Source organism: Mustelus asterias, chromosome 2, assembly GCF_964213995.1.
Source record: "Mustelus asterias chromosome 2, sMusAst1.hap1.1, whole genome shotgun sequence".
NCBI classification, from domain to species: Eukaryota; Metazoa; Chordata; class Chondrichthyes; order Carcharhiniformes; family Triakidae; genus Mustelus; species Mustelus asterias.
The window spans coordinates 152,587,553-152,609,959 of record NC_135802.1 but is presented as its reverse complement, the minus strand read 5'-3'; the positions used below and the strand labels follow the sequence as shown (position 1 = coordinate 152,609,959).

The following is a 22,407-nucleotide window of genomic DNA, read 5'->3' as shown; positions in this document are numbered from 1 at the left end:
AGACTGGTATTTTTCCCACTGGCCAATGGTTAATCCTTACTATGCGTTTCCCTGTTTTTATTAACTGAAGGCTTAGTGGACTTTCTCCATTCCTTGGGGAAGATGATAATGAAACCCTCAATAACATTCTTGCGTGTGAGTGGGACTTGAATGATGCGGAATTTGAAAATGTCTCAGAAGATGCCAAAGAATTTATATCCAAACTTCTCATCAAAGAAAAGGGGTATGTATTGCTCGTGCTGCAGCTTTAACTAATACTGTTATATTTCACATGCCAGTTCTCTATTGAATGCAACAAGTTAACAAGGGAAGTAAAACTAAATGCCAAGAGAAGTCAGAATAAACCAGCAGAGCAAAGGAACATAGATTAAACCAAGGGCGAGAATTTCCGGCCACGCTTGCCCCAAAGCAGGAAAATCCCACCCGAGGTCAAAGGACCATTGCATGGTCTGCACCTCCCACACACCCCCCTCCCCCCCCCCCTGCCCACTATGATTTCCGTGGAGGGCAGGATGGGAAAACTACCCCCCCCCCCCCCCCCCCCCCCAATCGATAAGGGAACTATGTGAATCTCACAAACTTAAAATTGGTTACATATGAAAGACCAAAATGGTCAGATCACTGCAGACAACCATACGCAAGGAGCAAGCAGTGGATGGAATATCTTTGATATCTATACATGGTGAATGAATCAGCTCTGGAGAAACTGCCCTGTACAAACGGAGGACGGTTGATGCTGGATTTCAGGGGAGATTCTATTGCTAGTTCGATGAAGAATAATCGGGTGCCTCATATCGACCTTTTTGAATTGCATGCTCAATTGTAACTTTGGGTTCAGTATTACTTTGCCCTTAAAGTACCAAGTGTAATAATTCATTAAAATTAAAAGTGAGAAGAATCATTGAACTATGTGAACCTCACAAACTTAAAATTGGCTACATATGAAAGACCAAAATGGTCAGATCACTGAAGACAACCATACGCAAGGAGCAAGCGGTGAATGGAATATCTTTGAGATCTATACAATCTATGCATGTTGAATGAATCAGCTCTGGAAAAACTGCCCTGTACAGGTGCTGGAAATGTGAGATCTGAGAATTATCTAATCTTCTTGCAAGAACTAAATAAAATGAAGATAAAAATATTGTACCTGGAACCATTCCAGCCATGTCAAATTTGTACAGATAATGTGGCTGTAGTCAACATCGACTATGCATAAACTGCTGTTGTTTTATTTATTTTTTATTTTCGTGTAGCTGGAGGATAAGTGCACATGAGGCCCTTAAACAGCCCTGGTTGTCAGACTACAACCTACACTGCAAGCTCAGTTCCAAGGTCCCTGTCTTGTTTACAATTATCATGAAAATTTCTGCGCTTTTTCTTTGGCTTTGCCATGCTGGCCTCGCCCACATTCATTGACGGTTGCATTGTGCACGTGACCCTGAACATTAATGCAAGCACAGAAATACTCTCTCGTTTGATTTCTGTACCTCATGAATGTGGGCCTCAAGGAAACATGTTCAACTTTGCTTTGCTACTTAAGCCAGGGCCATGTTACTTTTGACGCACTGGCCTTCTCCATCTTGCATCGCATGCATGATGACCTGTAGCATGAGTGATGGCTGAGGATGTCGTTCATGAAGCTCATGAGTAAAATAGCAAAAGAAGTCTAATGTTACCGTCAGGGACCATTAGCTGCTTGATGCCCGCATGCGGTTCGACATGTTATAAATTGTACAATGTTGCTGCTGTTTCCATCTTTCAACAGAACAGGTTTTACTCCGCTTCATATTACAGGTCATCCACGTTGACAAAACCACAATGATTGTGACTGACCCTTTGAAATGAGTGAATGGCGCATTATGCAAAATGGTAGCGCCCCTATTTAACAAGAAAGAGCAGTTTGAAGAAAAGTTTTCATTTGAAGTGTTAAGAAATGGGTGGTGTACATCCCTTCCAAATTCCGATTTTCCCTTTCAAATTCTCATTTTATTTTTAACTATCAAAATAGGTTTTCTTTAATGTAGCCAGCATCCTGTAAGTCACTCAGATATATGGGGTTGTGAAAGAGACTTTAATGAGCTAAAGAAATCATGGAGCCCCATTCATATTGTGGCTTTAAAGTTTATTTATTAGTCACAAGAAAGGCTTACATTAACACTGCAATGAAGTTACCGTGAAATTCCCCTAGTCACCACAGTCCGGCGCCTGCTCGGGTCAATGCACCTAACCAGCACATCTTTCAGAATGTGGGAGGAAACCGGAGCACCTGGAGGAAACCCATGCAGACACGGGGAGAACAAGCAAATTCCACACAGACAGTGACCCAAACCGGGAATCGAACCCAGGTCCCTGGCACTGAAAGGCAGCAGTGCTGACCACTGTGCTGCCCAGCTGCAGTTTTTCCACTCTTGCCGTTTGCATGACGTTGAAAACTTTGTGAATGGGGCACACAGTACCTTTATAAGTTACCAGTTGCAAAGTCTGTATCCCACAACAACCTACAGATTCTCCTTTATAGTCTGCAGATTATGTGTGTAGATTTCCGAACAGACTTTAAACTATTGTGAGACTTTTTAAAAACTTTAACTATTTTCCTTGCCTGATGCATCGTGAATCCAAACTTATATTCTTTGCAAACAACAAGCATCCAAAAACATGTTCCCTATTGAAACTCGAATCACACTTCTCTCATACTCCTGTGTCCCCCACGGTGAATGAGATTTTAATTTATTGAAATATATATGCAATAATTTGTTCATCATCAGCTGAACCACTAGGTGGGGTATCTCACCTATATCCTGTAGCCAGAGAACAATTTGGCTGCAGCCTTGTCACAGCCCCAGGCTCAAAACCATCATCCCAGCTACACAACTTGTGGCATCGGTGAATTTATCTGGCATTAATGAAGGAAACATTCTGACTAATGATTGAGCCAGTCTGTTCTCAGCCTTGATGGCACATTTGACCCCAAGATGAGTTTCCGACCTCCTTTTTGTCTCATCACAGAACCGCCTATTTCCATGTCTCTTTCATGGCATTGCTTTACCCCTCTATCGGCTCAGCTCACCTGTTGTTCAATCATAGAATTCTACAGTCCAGAAGGAGGCCATTCGGCCTATCGGGTCTGCACCAAACTATCCCAACCCTATCCCCATAACCCCATGCATTTACCTTAGCTAATCCCCCCAACACTATGGGGCAATTTAGCATGGCCAATCTACCTAACCTGCACATCTTTGAAGCCCTTGTTACCCATGTTCCACCCTCTATAAACTTATTGAAAACTCTACTGCCTGTCTTAACTTATGGCAAATTCCATTCCCCTTTTGCACTGTGCTCAATGACCCACATTGGCTCCCAATTAAGCAACATCTTGATATAAAAATTCTCATCCTTGTTTTCAAATTGCCTCGTGGCCTCACCCCTCCCTTTCTCTGTAATCCCCTTCAGCTCCACAGCCTTCAGAGATATCTGCACTCCTCTAATTCTGCCCTCTTGAGCTTCCTCAATTACAATTGCTCTGCCATTGATGATCGAGCCTTCAGCTGCTAAAGCTGCAAGCTCTGAAATGCCCTCAGTACACCTCTCCACCTCTCATTCCTTCTACAGGACGCTCCTTAAAACCTACTTCTTTGACCAAGCTTTTGTTCGTCTGACCTCTACATCTCCCTATATAGCTCGGTGTCATATTTTGTTTAATGTGCTCCCATGAAGCAGCTTGAGACGGTTTATTATGTTAAAGATACTGGATAAAAATAAGTTGTTGTTGCTGACAATCCAAATCTCCAAAGCATTCAATTTATCAAAAGCTTAAAATGACGAGCCCAATAAATTGATTGGCGTAGCCTCCACTTTCCAGACTTCTAAAAGGCATGTCGGCATTTCGATATGTTGGCAGTTGTGCATGTGAGGACAGGTGAGGACAGAGCAAGAAACATCCAAGGCCCATCTCGCAGAAATTAACCACAAGGCATCTTTTGATCTTTTTCAACAACTTTCCAGCCAGATTGGCAGGAAAGCAGCATCAGGACATTTCAGATCTGTTAATTGAATATTGTGTTGTTGGGATATTTATTGCAATCCATCGTTAAGAAATTTCAGCTGATTACAAGGAGCCAACATGGGTTTCGAAGGATATCTTTATGCCCAATGAACCTAATTGAGTTTTAAAAGGCAGTAAATGAAGTAGTGAGCAGGATCGCGGGATGCAATTTACCATGAACTTCCAGAAGACATTCGATAAGATTCCACATGAAAGTCTTTTAGCTAAAACTAAATCTCACGGAACTGAAGTCAGATACTGGCCTGGTTATAATATTAGTTCAATGATGGAAGACCAGGAGTAGAGGTGTCCCATCAGGATCTGTGCTGGGGATAAGTGACTTTGGTAACACAATAGAGAACCGTACATCTAGGTTTACCGACACAAGATTGGTGGTACAGTAAATAGTGTAGACGGGATTACAAATAAGCAAAATACTGCGGGTGCTGGAAATCTGAAATAAAAACAGAAAATGTTGGATATCTCAGTAGGTCTGACCACATCTGTGGAGAGAGAAACAATTAATGTTTTGAGTCCCTATCGCTCTTCTTCAGAGCTGAAGAGGAAAAGCTTTGTCTTGTGTCCATGACATCTTTGTCAATCTCTCCTTAGCTTCGATCTATCCGTGTCCTATTCTTCTCCACTTTCTCCACCGCCCTCTCCAATATAACATCCATCACAATTTCTACCTCTCTTCAGTTCTGAAGAAGAGTCATATGGGCTCAAAATGTTAACTCTGTTTCTCTCTCCTTTTCTCTCCCATTGAGTTTATCCAGCATTTGCTGTATTTATTGCAAAGAGATACTGATAGATTAAATGAGTGGAAGAAACTGTGGAAAACAGATTTCAAAGCATGTAGGTATGTGGTCATCTGCTTTGGAACAAACAAGGATAGTTTTGAATGGTCTCATGCCAGGAACAGTGAAGGTTCGAAGGGATCCATGTGCATAGATCACTAAAATATAGCAGTCAGGTACAAAGAAAAAAATAAAAGCAATAACAGTTTTTAATGCTTGCAGATTATAATGTAAAGGATGTTTGCTACAGCTGTACAAAGCCCTGGTTAGACCTGGAGTATAATGTGTTGTATTGGCCACTGCAATGTTGAAAGGTTATATTGACCACAGAAGGAGCGCAGATTCATCAGATTTTTAAAATGTTTTCCATGGGATGTTGGCGCTACTGGTTTGTCCATCCCTAATTGCCCTTGAGAAGTTGGTCATGAGCCACCATCTTAAACCACTGCTGTCCATGTGGTGTAGGTACACCCAAATGCTGTTATGGAGGGAATCCCAGGATTTTGATCCAGTGAAAGAACAGTGGCGATGCAGTTTTACGTCAGGATGGTGTGTGGCATGGATGGGGACTTGCAGGTGGTGGTGTTCCCATGTGTCTGCTCCCTTATCCTTCTAGGTGGTTGAGGTCACGGGTTTGGAAGGTGATTTCGAAGAAGACTTGGAGAGTTGCTGAAGTGTACCTTGCACCTGGTACACACACTGCCACTGTGCATCAGAGGTGGAGGGAGCGAATGTTTGAGGTGATGGCTGGGGTGCCAGTAAAACAGGCTGATTTTTCTTGGATTATGTTGAGCTTCTTGAATGCTTATTGCAGCTGCATTCATCCAGGCAAATGGAGAGTGTTCCAGCACACTCTTGACTAGTGCATTATGGAGGATGAACAGGCTTTGGTCTGCCAGGCGTTGAGTTACTTGCCTTAGATCTCCCAGACTGTGACCTGCTCTAGCCATAATTTTTATATAGCTGATCCAGTCAGTCTCTAGTCAATGGTAAGCCCCAGTAGATTGATGGTGGGGGATTCAGTGATGGTAATTTCATTGAATGTCAAGAGGAGATAGTTAGACTCTCTCTTGTTGGAAACGGTCATTGTCTGGCACATTGAGTCATGGGGCGGGATTTTCCAGGCTCGCTCGCCCCAAAACCGGAAAATCCCGTCCGATGTCAACAGACCTTTCCATGGTCTGCCCCTCGCCCGCTCCAATTCTCATGGCGGGTGGGATGGTAAAATTTGCCCCACAGAGGCATAGAGCAATACAGCATAGAAGCAGGCCCTTAGGCCCAACCAGTCCATGCTGATCATGGTGTCCTCCCAGCTAGTCCCAATTGCCCGTGTTTGGCCCGTATCCCTCTAATCCTTTCCCATCCATGATAGAGTCAGAGTGACTCTATACTTGTGGCTATTATCAGGACTCAGTGGGTTAGATTATGAAGAGAGATCACATAACTGCACTTGTATGCACTGGAGTATATGAAGGTTCAGGGGTGATTTAATAGAGAACATTTGGGATTATGAAAGGAATTAATTGAATAACTAAAATAAAACATTTTGAACTGGGAGAGTCGAGAACAAGGGGACATAACCTTAAAATCAGAGCCAGGTTATCCAGGACATGATTTATTCATTGCAGGGATGGAACCCGCTCCCCCAAAAAGCAGTGGGTGCTAGCTCAGTGAGCAACTTCAAATCTGAGATCAATAGATTTTTGCAAGGCCTGGTTGCTATGGATGCAAAGCCGGGTCAATGGAGTTCGGAGGAAGATGAGCCATGATCTCAATTAGATGGTAGAACATACTCGAAGGGGCGAATGGCCTACTTCTCTTCCTTAGTCATATCAGGAAACATTTCTACACGTGAAAATTGTTGGATTTGAATGGAAGGTTAAGTAAATTTTGACGAGCTACATGTGAAACATTCAGATTCTTATTAGGGCAAAATATACCATAGCAACCAACTCAGCGGGGCTTCCACAGAATTTTAGAAGCTTTCTGTTCCTGGCAAAAATTGATAACCACAGTTCTGTTACACTTGAGAGACTGCAAGATTACTACAAATTTTACAGAAATGCATTGCACTGGAACAAAGCCGTGTGTTTTACTGAGCACCATGGTCCCCATCCTCAGCTTAAAGCATCTGGGGAGTGAAACCGCCCATGATCCCAACTGCCAACAATTTAACAGTCAGAGCAGCAATAATAGTTGTGGGGCAAGACTTCCTACCCAGTTCATGTGGGGGGAATCCCCCCCCTACTCATCTCCTTCCATAGAAAGCTGCCTTATCCAATTGGCTGGCAGCTCTGTGGCCCCAGCAGTGCCACCAGGAGCAGTGGACACTGCTGGTACTACAGGCAGTCACCAATGTTGAGAAGCCCACATTGACGGGAGGGAGGGATGTGGAAAGAGGGGTTAGGGGTTGCAGCGAGGGGCTGAGTGGGAACAAGAGGGAGTGAGTAGGGTGGTGTCTGGGTTCCACAGTTTGGGGGGGGGGGGGGGGGCAGAAAGGGGTCCACCCCACCACTTGTTCAAAACCACCAGCCTGCACAATGGAAGCAGGTTGAGGGCGGGTGGGTAGGCGGTGGGATTTTACATGCCCACCCTTGCCTTCCATCTGCCAGTGGGGAGCACCAAATCCAGCCCATAGTGGCTGCGGATACATTTGCAAAGCAGTTTTTGCATTCCAGTATAACATTGCAGTACGGTGTATATTACATAAAGCTATGGCAGAGAGTGGTTTAGTCACTCTCGAGAAGTTTGAAAAATGAGTCAGTGAGCCAGACACCTAAAAGATTCAATTCTGCTTGCATAGTTTAACATACTTGGTTTAATTCTTTGTTTGGATTTGAGATTTCCCTCTCTGGTCTGGTTTTCATTTTTGTTCCTCTGTTGTGCTGTTTATTTCTGGAGGAATTTCTTTTTAAATTAGTATTTGTTGTTGTGGAAACAGAGAGGCAAAGTACAATAAGGTTACGCTGTAGCCAACACGTGTTAGTTGTACGAGCCAGAGAGAGAAATAAAGACACAAGAGTAGTTTCACTTTTTCAGAATCTTTATTATAAAAGCCTTGCTACCTAATCTTTGATGATATTCACTTAGGGGTGGCACGATGGCACAGTGGTTAGCACTGCTGCCTCACAGCGCCAGGGACCCCGGTACAATTTCCAGCTTGGGTCATTTTCTGTGCGGAGTCTGCACATTCTCCCCCGTGTCTGAGTGAATTTCCTCCAGGTGCTCCGGTTTCCTCCCACAGTCTGAAAGACGTGCTGGTTAGGGTGCATTGGCCGTGCTAAATTCTCCCTCAGTGTACCCGAACAGGCGCCGGAGTGTGGCGACTAGGGGATTTTCACAGTAACTTCATTGCAGTGCAAGCCTATTTGTGACACTAATAAATAAACTTTAAACTTATAGTGCAGATACTATCTACTTTTCATCAGTTGCTTCTCTCTCTCTTTATCCTCCTTCTCACTTACATCCCTCTCAAAAGCATATTTGTTGCTGTCCGTCTCTCCTTTGCTTTTATTACTGTTCTTGCTCCCTCAGTCCGCTTAACTGGACGTGTCAGCACTTGCATTGATCTTGAGTACAACCTGAACCATGTGGGAAAAATGACACTTGAAGAATCTCTGTGGTAATTTTGACTAGCAGGGAGTGTGAATAGCAGCATGGAACCCCAGGGCCATTCACTTTGCTGCTGCAATGTGTCTGCTTCAGGTTTCCCGTTAAATTCAAGAATTCCCATAAACCTGAAAGCACTTTTCAGAAGGACATTTGCAGTTAGATTTACTGGATGGGTGGGTTTCATATTTTCCATAATTGTTTGAACACTGGAAAAAAATATATTTTTAACTAAAGCTTGGCTGTAAAGGTGATGGAAGCAGACTCGACCGTAACTTTCAAAAGGGGATGAGGTGCAGAGTTGAAAAGGTCAATGGGAAGAGACAGGGGGTGGAAATGATTGGAGAGCAATTTCTGGGCACAAGGGGGCCAAATGGCCTCTGTGTGCTGTACAATTTCATGGGGGTGGTGGGGGGATTTAAGGTTTAAGTTTAAGTTTATTTATTAGTGTCACAAGTAGGCTTATATTAACACTGCAATAAAATTACTGTGAAACTCCCCAGTCGCCACACTGTGTGCCTGTTTGGGTACACTGAGGGACAATTTAGCACGGATAATGCTCCTAACCAGCACATCTTTCGGACTGTGGGAGGAAACTGGAGCACCCAGAGGAAATCCACACAGACAAGGGGAGAACATGCAGAGTCCTCACAGACAGTGACCTAATTGAACCCAGGTCCTGGCGTTGTGAGGCAGCAATGCTAACAACTGTGCCACCGTGCCGCCCCCTCTGGAGGAATTTCCCAAGGGATCCAAGGCTAGGAACAACATTGGCAGCTAGCTCTATAAAGACGGGAGGCCAATTGGGCTCCACGAAGGGGCAAGTTTCCGAAGACAGCAGCAGTTTCCCGCTATCGGAACCGCCGCCCCTTAATGGGGAGTCTGACAGCTCCTTGGTGGCACATTCCCAGTGGCAGGCCAAAGTGTCATTGGAACCAGAGACTCCTTGCCCCAATGAAGGAGACACTAGGATGAAAGGCTATATCTGCAGCCAAAACCAATGTTGTGGAGTGGGTCCTGCTAGTCTGTGGCCTCTTCATGGCAGAATAGAGTGCCAACCTGTTGAGACTCCCTCGCGCTCACCTTTCTGCCTCAGCCATGGCCCAATCACTCCCAATGGAGCTGCCAGCCATCTTATGCTGTGGGCCTCCTCTGATTTAGCACCCTGCCTGGGGAACATTCCTGCCACCCTTAAGAGGACAAAGAACATGGAGGCAGCTTCCCTGAAAGCCGGGTCAGTAGGCTACTCTGTTAGCATGTGCGGGGCTTGTGATCAGCCATGATCAAAATGAATGGCAGAGCATGCTTGAAGGGCTGAATGGCCTGCTCCTACTTCTATTTTCTATGTTTCTATATATGTGGTCCCGATGTTAGGATTCGAACCCAAATGAAAACATTTCAGCCGATGATTTTAGAGTTCTCAAAATGCTAACCCTGAGTAGGTGGTCTAGAACACTGATTATCCTGTACAAAAAAAGGAACTCTGACATTATTGACGGGGCATAATTTGGATGGCAAGTCCCTGGAGATGTTCTTTACTTCTCTGCAGCAAGGTGCAATGGAAACACCATTTATCAAAATTGATTTTTAACTTCTGGTGTGGTTTTGCTGGCAGGGTGGGGATTGCAAATATGCAAATAATGATGGTCAGGTAAAGACAGGTTCAACCTACCTGGCAGAACATAAAAACTGGGAACTAAGTACTGGTCTGAACTGGCATTCCATTTGAGGTGTACAGGACCAGTTTGGACTAGTACTCTTATTTTCCATTTTTTACTGTTTTTCCTATTGGAAATAAATATATTGCAAATAGATATATCACGCAATGTTCCCAACCAGAGACTTTTTTTGAGGTTCTTTTAGTTTGAAGTGTGAATATAGGAAAGCAATTGTATCTGCTACTGACACACAGCAGTTACCTCCTTCTGGGCTTAGCTGAGGACACCAGTTAGGCATGTGTTCAAGGCACACAGTGTTCTTGTCCTTAAATTCCACGCCTTGACTAGAGCTCTATAAATCATCGTGGAGGCCTCACTATGACCTGATGCATGAGTGTTTGTGTATGTGTGTGTGTGTGCGTGAGTTTGTTACTTTTACTATTACGACAACTGAAAGTTTTAAAATGCCCTGATTCAATCTGCAATGACCACAGTTGCATCCTGAGATCGCCCAATTCACAGAAACAAAGTGACTTCTTGTCTTTCTCTTGCAGTGCAAGAATCAGTGCCACCCAGTGCCTCAAACAACCCTGGCTAAATAACGTAGCAGAGAAAGCTAAACAATGTAAGGTTCGTCTCAAGTCCCAGATCCTTCTTCAGAAATACATGGTGCGACGGCTGTGGAAGGTACAACGATAACTTACAACGGAATTTGATGAAGCATTTTCCATTTCTTTGTCTCCCCTTTTGGCAAACCGGAGTCCGGATCTGAAGTATGGCCCATTTTAAAAAGGCGTTGAAATTGTTAAGATTTGTACTTTGTACTTTTGGTCTCTCTCTCGGTTCAGTAGCTGCTCAGTAACATGGACAGCTGTTCTGGCAAGTTCGCAAGAGGCTAAAGCACAGAGTTTTTTTAGACATTTCAGCTGCTGATTTTCCAGCTCCTCTCTGCCCTGACGCTGCACATGAGAAGTCCGCTCTATCTGTCCATGTTCAGAAGCTCTATTTCCTATTCAAAGCAATTAACATGATCAAGGAGCACCTCTTCCAGGCAGGATCTAGTATCACCTAAAGCAGGAGGAATTTCCAGCGCAGATGCAGGCCTCTGGAGAACAGGAGGTCCTAAAGCTAAAACATTATCAATGGGGAAGAGGAGGGTTTGCATTGAATGAAAGAAAGAATCTTCAGACTGTGCTTGAACTATACTGCAGCACCACAGGGTCCTGGCACTGGTCAAAATACCACCTAACAGCTACTCTTCAATGGAACGCTCAATGTGAAGGAAAGTGAGACTGGCAAAATGGGTCCCTATCCTTTTTTCTGACCTTTGTGGTCAGGAATTGGGCTTTCCATAGGTTCACTAATGTCCTGTAGGGGAAGTAAATCTGCCGTCCTTACCTGGTCTGGCCTACATGTGACCGTAGAGCCACAGCAATGTGGTTGACTCTCAAATGCCCTCTGAAATAGCCCAGCAAGCCACTTAGTTGAAGGGCGACTAGGGAGGGCAATAAATACTGGCCAGCCAGCGATGCCCATGTCCCACGAATGAATTTTTTAAAAAGTATAGATCAGGAAAATTGGCCTTCATATCATAGAAATCTTCATCAGACTCTAAGCGAATTCCTTCCTCTGCTACTTAAAAAAACTCAGCATTTATAATAGGCACCTTTCATGACCACAGGACACTTGTCACTGTTGTAATGCAGGAAACACAGCCAAATTGCACACAGCAAGCTCTCACACACAGCAATGTGATAATGACCAGATTTTGTTTTTTGCAATGTTGATTGAGAGAGGAGTATTGCTTAGAACATCAGGGATAACCCCTCTGGCTCTTCTTCCAAATAGTTCCGTGGGACCTTTAACATCCTCCTGAGAGAGGAGATTAGGCTCCGATTGGCTTATGTCTATATTTGAAAGACGGCAGCTCTGACAGTGCAGCATTTTGTCGGTAGTGCAGTGAGTGTCAGCATTTGATTTCTGTGCTCTGGAGTAGGACTTGAACCCATGAGAAGCCAGGGTGGTACCAACAGAGCCATAGCTTCAATAAAGCAGGGGTTTAGTACAAGCGCACAAAAGTGTTTAGAACATAGAACATAGAACAGTACAGCACAGAACAGGCCCTTCGGCCCACGATGTTGTGCCGAGCTTTATCTGTTTCTGTTGCTGTTTCTGCAATAATATGGTCGACAATGATTTCTACTCCTAAGCTCATAGGTTTTGCAAGTACCTGTAGTTGATTTTGTAGCCCATTCCATCCTCTCCACCTTTCCAAATAAAATGCTGGTAACACAACGTTCCAATGTTTTACCCAAATTATTTCAGTATTGAAATCTGAACAGCTGGGGGAAAAGGACATGTTAAAAATCTATGGGCCATACTTCAATCTGGATTACTATCTGGCTCTTGCATTATTCACACGAATAGGTGAGATTTTAACATTACTCCAAGCCTCGCACCAATAGTAACAAAATGGGCATGTTGTGTAATTTTACTAGATTTTATATCTTCTAGGAGCTTTTCTTGCATTATGACAATACTTGCTTAACCTTAATGAATGTTGAATGGAATTTGTTTCTGAGCACAAAATTTCATTATAAGTATATTTGTTGTAAGCTTGCATTTGATGATTAATTTTATTTCTGTCCTCCCCAGCCCCACTTACTGTCATTCATTTGTCTGTTGGTATCATCTTCCCAGCAGGTTGACTGACCTTTCTCCGTCCTGTGTTGCTCTTCCCCATTCCTTACAACTCAACAGCATCCAGTCTATTCTCCTATGCTTCCCTCTCCTATGTTTCCTGCGTTGATCTTCCCTTTCAATAATTCTCTATCTACCCTCCGTTGTAATGATGTGATCGAAGGATTGTATCTTTCTGTCTCTGATGCTTTACATGAATTTCCTCTTTTCTCCAGTCATACCCAGAACTTCCTCATTTTGCTTTCTGTCTGTGTAGGATATGCAGAACAGCCTCCAGTATATCCACATCTTGAATGCATTCAGCTTATCAATAGCCTCTTTGTTTGTTGTCCATGTCCCTAAGGCATTTAACCTGGTGTTGTTAAACTTCTTACTAAGGCATATAACATAGATGAGGAAAGGTAGCACCTCAGCATTCCTCACCTAAGATTCAGGTTCAGTTTCTTTGATACTAACACTTGCTTCATTCTGATAAAGCTGGCCTTGGCTATCTCAACTCCCATTCAGTTTTCACAATCACACCACATTCCTTCTAATGCCAGGGGCTCAACAATTAGAGAATCATAGAATCCCTACAGTGCAGAAGAAGGCCATTTAGCCCATCAAGCCAGCACTGACAACAATCCCATCCAGGCCCTATCCCCATAACCCCCTTATTTATCCTAATCCCCCTGACACTAAGGAACAATTTAGCATGGCCAATTAACCTAACCCGCACATCTTTGGACTGTGGGAAGAAACCAGAGTGCCCGGAGGAAACCCACGCAGACATGGGAGAACGTGGAAACTCCACACAGTCACCTGGAGCCAGAATTAAACCCGGGTCCCTGGCGCTGTGAGGCAGCAGTGCTAACCACTGTGTCACCGTGCCACCACAATCTTCCCAGATATCTTGTAAATATATGCTTTCAAAGTTACCTTTTAACATTCTTACAGATTAAAATGTACTGTTGTCAAAATTAGCAGATAAATGATTGAATTATTTGAAGACCAAACTCTGTCCATTATTTTAGCAGAAGCATTAAGCCATTTGAAGCAGAAATCATTACTTGCTTGGAAAGGACTATCTTTATAAATAAAGCATTGCCAATATTATCAAAGACAATTTCATGAGATGGAAAGAAAGTTCACCATCGCTGTCCATAGCTCTAGACTGCAGTGGTACATTAATTGCAACACAGTTTCTCCTAACTTCTGGTTAATGAGTGACTTGTCCTACCATTTTTGACTGGGGGACATTTGTGTGTTATTGTGGAGTCTGAAGTGCCTTGGTGGAAGTTGAAGTACAGTAAGAAGTTTAACAACACCAGGTTAAAGTCCAACAGGTTTATTTGGTAGCAAAAGCCACACAAGCAAGTTGAAGTAGCCAAGTAAAGGGAAAGTTTATTGAAATTGCTGGTAATCCTATTTTATTTTTAACAAGATATATTTTAAAGTCTTGCTAAAGAAGATCGAGGCAGAATCAATCATACTAACATGTTGCACTGCTGCTTTCAGGACAGGTGAGCAACTCGGCACGCACAAATATCAAGGAAAAGGGAGAATATTTATCAGTTTCTCCTTCCCACTATTGTGAAAGTCTTGTGATGCAGTGGGACCTATGAAAGTTCCTGCCTCTGTGTCAGAAGCTCAAAGCAGGTGAGTTCACAATGTGGCCAGGCAGGCTGTTTATCAGCCCACGAAGCAGTCCAGCACCTGCCAATTGCAGGTGGTATGAATAGGAGTGACATCTGGTCAGCCATGAGATGGAAAGAAAGTTCACCATCACTGTCCATAGCTCTAGACTGTGGCATACATGTAAAGGTGCACGTTGCCACACAACCCAGACTCTCTGAGTGATCTATAACACATCACTGCCACCCCACATGAAAATATATCATTGGATAACAAGCATAGAGCAGGTTACAATGGAAAGGAAAACAGATTGAGATTGCTAGCCTGTGTTCTCATCCTGCAAAATGCACACGAGTTTAAATTAATGTACCACTGCATTTTTTTCAGTGTAGTTGAATTTCAATGATTGTGGAACTAGTGGGGTAGGCGATGGCCCAGTGGTATAATCGCTAGACAATTAATGGGACATTGCTGATGTCAAGATAACCTCCATCAAAAAAAGAGATCAAATTTAATCGGGGGGGAGGGGTGTTTCCTCCTCATTACAATGGGATAAATTGAAAATTAAGGTAGGTGATGACCTAGTGGTACTATCGCTAGACTATTAATCCAGAAGCTCAGCTATTGTTCTGGGGACATGGGTTCGAATCCCGTCAGAGTAGATGGTGGAATTTGAATTCAATAAAAAAATCTGGAATTAAAAATCTGCTGATGACCACGAAATCATTGCCGATTATCGGAAAAGCCCATCTGGTTCACTCATGTTCTTTAGGGAAGGAAATCTGCCGTCTTTACTTGGTCTGACCTATATGTGACTCCAGAGCCACAGCAATGTAGTTGACTCTCAACTGCCCTCTGAAATGGACTAGCAAGCCACTCAGTTTCAAGGATTACTAGGTTTGGGCAATAAATGCTGGCCAGCCATGTCCCGTTAATGAATTTTTAAAAAATTAAAGGGGGATAGTTTTAATACGTGGAGATGCTGTAGGTTCATGTCAGAAGTGTTTGCTTTGCCAAAACGTAACATCTTTGTTTCAATTAAGAGCCATGGATCTTATCTTCCCACATTTCTGGCAAAGGCTGATTTAAAGGAGGGAAAATAATAATCTTGTTTTATTCTTGTTTCTGTGTAGAAGAACTATTACGCAGTCACCGCTGCGAATAGATTGAAGAAACTCAATTCTGGGACATTGGCCTCCATTGAATTCTGAGCATCTGCTGAATGGACCAGTGACCACGTGCACCTTTCCTTGCAGGACAGCAGTAGATGGGATTTTCCTCACAGCCTTGCTCGAATGCCTGCATTTACTCTTCTACTCTTAAGGCAATCCTTTTCTGCTTTAAAAATCCCATGGATGGGCAACACAAACATAAAACTGTGTGGGTGTCTTTAGGATTTTTAAGAGAAGGGAGTGCAGCTGTGGTGTGATTGTAGTTACTTTAGTAAAGTTCTTGATATTTATATTAATTTTATGGCCAGTTTGTGTGAAGCTAAGCCCTGTTTTTAATTTATATAAAGTGTATTTAACAACGTTTTAAGACATCGAAAATTAAGCACATGAGACAGCAGAATTTTCCTCAAATTCGAAACACCCCAGTATTAAGGTTTGGGGGCGGATGGAGGTGTTGCGGTAATCTCACTGAATGCAAGGGACATTGGTTCAAATCCCACCATATTAACCAGGGGAATTTAAATGTAATTAATAAATCTGGGATATCAAACTAGTCTCAGTAATGGTAATGGTGGCAACTACCATCGATTGTGTTTTTAAAAAAAATATCTTCTGGTTTATTCAAATCCCTGAGGGAAGGAAATTTGCCATGATTCCCCAGCCCGGCCTACATGTGACTCCAGATCCACAGCAATGTTAACTCCCCCCTGTAATGGCCTGGGTCAGTTCAGGGGCAATTAAGGATGGACAACAAATGCTGGCCTTGCCAGCGACACCCACATCCCATGAAAGAATGAGGCAAAAAATCAATGAAACATCAAGCTGGAGAAACTATTGATTGAATGAATTGCAAATGATGAAATTTGAATAAAAATCTGTAATTAAAAGTCTAATGATGACCATGAAACCATTGTCCAAAAAATCCATTTGGTTCCCTAATGTCCTTTAGGGAAGGAAATCTGCCGCCCTTACCTGGTCTGGCCTATATGTGACTCCAGACCCACAGCAATGTGATTGACTCTTAAATGCCCCCTCAGGAGCAAATAAGGATGGACAATAATTGTTGGACCAGCCAGTGATGCCCACATCCCATGAAAGAATTAGAGAAAGAAAAGAATTAGGATTGCTAAATTTATTTGACTTAATCCTCTGTAGATCTGGAAAACCTTTGAACAGACAGAAGGTGCGCAAAGCCATTTAAAAAAATATTTTCAAAGTTCAATTTAGTCGACTAGATGGAAGTTTTGTGCCTTGCAAAAATGCCTCTGACAGCAATTAACAGTAATAGGACTGAGGTAGTTCCACTGTCTTGTACATATACTTACTTTTCAATTTTCCTGTTCTACAGTCTCAGGACACTTTATAGATAGTTGGGCTCTCAGTTCCACTAGCTAGTAGCTGAATGGAGCCCTTGTGACTGTTTTGAAGTAAAGTTGTTTGATGTCGCAGCGTTGCTCTTTTGCCACAGTTTTGCTGCATGAATATAGGCAGTGAAATTAGCTGCCAAAAGTCCACTGTTATTTTTGAGAAAAAGGCCAGCTGAAAAAGTTGAGCTTCCGATATTTGCCCTGCTGCTGCCGCCAACATTTTAAACTTCAACCTTAGGTTGTTTTTTGCTGAAATTTTAAAACGGGCTGCTTTACCAAAAGTCCAAAGTTGTGCAGGTTAGGCTGATTGGCCATGCCAAATTGCCCCTGAGTATCAGGGGGATTAGCAGGGTATATATTTGGGGTTACAGGTTTAGGACCTGGGTGGGATTGTTGTTGGTGCAGGAATGGCCTCTTTCTGCACCGTAGGGATTCTATGAGATGTAATATATCACAAAAATGGCAATTGGATCAGCTTTTTACAAACCAACTCTTGGAAGTCTCATTAGCATTCAGAGCTGAGTATACATGAGTCCAAATATGTGAAACTTGACATTCTGCCCCACCCCGGTGTTGGTGGGCATTGAGAAGAAAGCTGCATTCATATCATTCCCATGCATGCGCCTCTATGAATGGGATATCAGGAAAATCAAGCTTTTTTGCACTAAAGGCATTCTGACTTTCCACTTTAAACCAGGCTGTCTGCCCATTCCGAGTCAATGGGTGGAAACTGTTGCTACTTTATCCCTGCAAAAACAGCCATTGTTCAAATTATACTGTTCACAATGCTGCCCTGAGTCTTGTAGGGCGTAGTGATTGCCAACGTAATGAGTCTACTTGTAGGAATGGCGTCACAGCCTTCCCCACTGAAAGTGATCAGAAACCAAGCAGTGAATTAATCTGGGTCACCCTGGACAGGTTTACCTCTGGAGAAATGATGTAGAGGTCAAGGGCAAACTTCAGCGAGAGGAAAGCTGAAAGGGTGAGTGGGTGAGGAAATGCAATTAATCTGAAGTACATTAAGGTACTCAAACATACAGAAAAATACCCAAAATAATGGAAAACTTTAAATAGAAGTTTGCGACTTCTTGCATAATTTTTGCTTAATTTTAACTGTATTTAACTGTGTTAAGGGTGGCACAGTGGCAATGGTTAGCACTACTTCCCCACAGCGCCAGGGACCCGGGTTCAATTCCAGCCTTGGATCACTGTCTGTGTGGAGTCTGCACATTCTCCTCATGTCTGCGTGGGTTTCCGCCAGGTGCTCCGGTTTCCTCGCACACTCCAAAGATGTGCAGGCTAGGCGGATTGGCCATGCTAAATTGCCCCTTTAGTGTCAGGGGGATTAACGGGATAAATACATGGGGTTACGGGGATACGGCCATTGTTGTTGGTGTAGGCTTGATGGGCCAAATGGCCTCCTCCTGCACTGTAGGGATTCTATGATTCTAAATATTTAGTGCAAGTGACTTTTGGACAAAACTTTTAGTGCATGGCTCTCAAAAAATACAAAACAGTTATACTTCTGATATTTTATTTGAACAGTATTATAAATCCAATTTGCATCCCCTACAGATATTCACAAAGTGTCAAGCCTGGTCCTCTGCAAGGTATTTTGTTCCTCTCAATTTGAAAACAAAATTAGATTCCCCGCTTCACATTTTCTTTCTAATTTAAACTGAAGCAAGCAAATTGAGTTGTAACAATGTTTTCAAAGCTACTGTAACGCGAGACATTGTTAGTGAAGAGCAATTGGCTTGAAATATAATATTTCAACGTTCCACTCTAATCTCACTGTATTTTCATTGCGGATTATCTGATTATTTTGATTCTGTGAGCCCTGTTGCCCATGAGGGTGTTAATGGAGTTGTACAAATATTATCAATTTACCTTTTCCCATTTGCAGTTTTGTTGAGATGCTGAAATCAATATTTAGATCTTCAATTGCTGAGTATAATGACAAAGTTTGTGTGATTGCTAAAAGCTGCCTTAAAAGATTTAGTCTGTATGTAGAGGCATACTATATACATTACGCGTGCTTTTGCGAAAATGATTGTTGCAGTTTAAGCTGATTAATTGCACAGTTTGATAATACAGTAGTAGAGTTATGTTCCCTTTTATGCGCTCGGGTCTATTTACTAAGTATGCGTTGCAGAGTGAATAACTGCATTTTTTTGGGTATATTTATGAAATCAGTTGAATTGATGTGGCAATATAAATACTGTGAAAATAGATTAGTATTAGCATCCTAACCTCGAAAGAAGTCTGTGCTATTGATATGTAGACGGAGATTTTTGACTGTTTTGCTTTTAATGAATTTTAGGCAAGTAAAAACAGAAATAGCGAAAACATGCCAATCTGTGGAAACAAATAGTTTGATTTAGCACCTGAAAGAGCTGAAAGGTCGTGAATTTGTTTTATTTTATTTTTGCCGTGTTTTACTTTCTTTCAATCAAATTGGAGGGAGTATGTTGAGTCAAACGCTGGTACAATATTGCATGTTTTTCAGCGTCCCTATTCAAATTATCTTCTGAATGTGAATAGTGCCTCAGTTCTGAAACCGGAGATGGTTCTCTTCAACTTACCACGAAGGCCAGGCTGTCAACAGATAACTGTCTAGTGTAAAATGCCACATTGCAAGTGAGCGCCGAGCGTGCTGCTTACATGTCATAGTTAAAATGCTGATGGTGTTTCATAATTGGCAGCACCGACTGTGGAATCCCTCCAGGATATACTGGCGTCAGGTTTCAAGACTTTTAAATGTCACTTCAACACTGAACCCTCATTGTAATGTGCCCTTTATGTCTTCACCTTAATGGACTACTCGAATGTACACATTTCAGAACCATGTGAGGGTCCTCTCTTTGTGAGTGGAGGAGCCAAGTCTTTTTTTTACAGCAGTATGATTGTTCTAAATAAACCTTCTGAGACAAGAAGTTGGAATAATTTGTGCCCATTTGTTGTACCCTTAGAGCTCCAGAATGGCACCTGCAGAACAGTATTGGGACAAATCGTGTCAGGCGCCATAGAGGTGAGGGCGATAGCCCTCACAGAATGAACAACCCGAGGTGTGCTGTGCAGACAGGTCATGACACCAATTGACATGCAACACTTATTTGATCCCAGCTGTGCCATTTTGGAGCTCTACACTCCAACTAACACCTTCACTTAACCTCACACAGCTGAATATCCACTTAGTAGCAGGAAGGATTCCCCCTTTGTTTGGCGCTTTCTACGGTTTTTCAAGTTGCAAAAGTCTGTAGCAGGTGGTGTGGCCAGTACCAGAGGAGCTTTTGCAGACGTCAAGGCTTCTGCACAATCCAGTGCTTCCTAAACATGGGATTGTAATATGACGCAGAAAATAAACAGAGAATATGCAGAGTGAGACAAGCTGGTAGGAGAGGGAGGGGAAGGTGGCGAGAAAGGTTTCTTGAGAGGGTATATCTGCATAGGGTGTCCAGGGAGCAATTCTCTGACATAAACCTGAGCAGCAAACAATGTATGAGATGTCTTTGCTCCAGCTGGTATGTCCTCACTGAAATCTGGCATCTGCTGAAACCACAGCTGCAATTTCAGAATGGGGCAAGGACTGTGTTTCCAGCGGCTGTGAAGGTGACTGTGGCAATGAACTTTTCTACATCTAGTTTCTTCCAGGCTGGTGCCAGAGTTATTTATAATTTCTCTCAGCTCATTGAGAACAAAACACATTTATCCTTTTCATAGACAAGGGAGCATTGGGCTTTGCTATGATGTGTTTCCCCATGTTGAAGGGTGCCACAGACTGCACACACATCACGGTGAGAATGCTGCAGGTTAACTGTGTCCCGCACTGGAACCAAAAGGATTCCTCTCCCGTAGTGTCCCACTGGTGTTTGACTTAACGGCAGCGACTCACACAGGTACCTATTGCCTGGTATTCTGGCAATGGTCATGGTGCCTCTATTCTACGGCAGTCCAGAGGACCAACTGCATTTCAGCTGCCATGCAAACAAAATGGTAGGTACGGGGCGGCAAGGACAACCCACTGATCCATGGAATCCCCAGGAGGAGGCCATTTGGCCCATTGAGTCTGCTCCGACCCTCCGAAAAAGCATCCCATCCAGGCTCACCCGTCTGCCCTATCCCCGTAACCCCACCCATTTACCATGGCTAATACCCCAAAGCTACACATATTGGGACGCCAAGGGGCAATTTAGCACGGCCAATCCACCTAACCTGCGCATCTTTGGACTGTGGGAGGAAACCGGAGCACCCAGAGGAAACCCATGCAGACACGGGGAGAATGTGCAAACTCCACACAGACAGTGACCCAAGGCTGGAATCAAACCCAGGCCCCCGGCACTGTGAGGCAGCAGAGCTAACTACTGTGCATGGCTGCTGATTATGGCATGCACGCACACCATACTGCCACGTAAAATGTGATAGGTAGATGAATACAATCATTGCTGATGGTTTCAGCCCCACCACTGGGTCATTGATTATACCTGCAATTATTTCAATAAGAACAAACAGATTCTAGAGCAGTGTTCAATCTCTCAGGAGGTTTTGAATTATTTGTTCTATCCCTGATTAAGTTTGCACTTATTAAAATTGTATATGGCGAGGAAACCCTTTAATTACATATATTTAAATGAGGTTTCCACCCTTTCTGGGCATGAACCACATTACGTCACCAGCAAGGGGAAAGTCAGAGAACGAGATCTTGCCACTGAGATTCTCGTTCCCGCGGGCCTTGCGAGATCTTACGCCAGTGTTGCCATTTTTGCCCATGGCGCACACCTGCAGAAAATCCCCCCCCCCGTAGAACTTAACGATTCATCCTTCTCCACCCCTCTGAAATTGATAGTTTGACACTGTTTCTGCCTGATCTCGAACCAAGGACCTGTTGTGCGTTAGGTGAACGTGCTAACCACTACACTACAGAAACACTCTCTCAAGCGACCAACGACGGGACTGACCGGGCTTTGAACCCGTGACCTCTCGCAAACTCTCTGCACCACCCAAAGCGAGAATCACACCCCTAGACCAATGAGACACCGTTTGTTATTTTTAATCATTTTTAAAATCGCGATCTGTTTTTAATTGAGTTAATTGCTCATTGCAATCCCAATGCCTTTTATGAGGAGTCATTGCATTTAACCTCACTGATATTTGTTTGTGAAGCAGTGTCGATTTGTAACCAGATATGATTTCTTTTTCTCTCAGGATTAACTGTACTGATACATTATATGGAGTGAAAGAATATTTTGTTCAAAAAATATAATTTTGATTCCAGTTTGAGTGTAAAAGGCAAAGGCTTGTAGTTTCCACAGGAAAATGGACAGAAGTGTGGAATTTAATTTGTTGAAAGACTGCAAAGAATTGTCGGATTCTCATTTCATTTTGACTCGTTCAATCCACCCTGGCTGACGAATGGCAAGTTCTTTCTGCCACCAGAGGTCAGCA

At 43.2% G+C, this 22,407-nt stretch overlaps 1 protein-coding gene across 7 annotated transcripts in view; it reads left to right on the top strand.

Annotated features, from left to right (window-relative positions):
- mylk4b (myosin light chain kinase family, member 4b) overlaps window positions 1-19,898 on the top strand; it is a 105,934-nt gene extending 86,036 nt beyond the window's left edge. For 2 of the 7 annotated variants that reach the window (XM_078198584.1, XM_078198532.1), the window contains exons 11-13: window positions 71-223; window positions 10,664-10,796; window positions 15,557-19,898. In XM_078198584.1, the coding sequence (XP_078054710.1) occupies window positions 71-223; window positions 10,664-10,796; window positions 15,557-15,634 (364 nt within the window). In that variant the 3' untranslated portion in view covers window positions 15,635-19,898. Of the gene's footprint in view, window positions 1-70; window positions 224-1,256; window positions 1,336-10,663; window positions 10,797-15,556 lie in introns of all 7 variants that reach the window. The other 5 variants (XR_013495546.1, XM_078198553.1, XM_078198563.1 and 2 more) reach the window with 5 other exon arrangements.
- The last annotated feature ends 2,509 nt before the right edge of the window (window positions 19,899-22,407 follow it).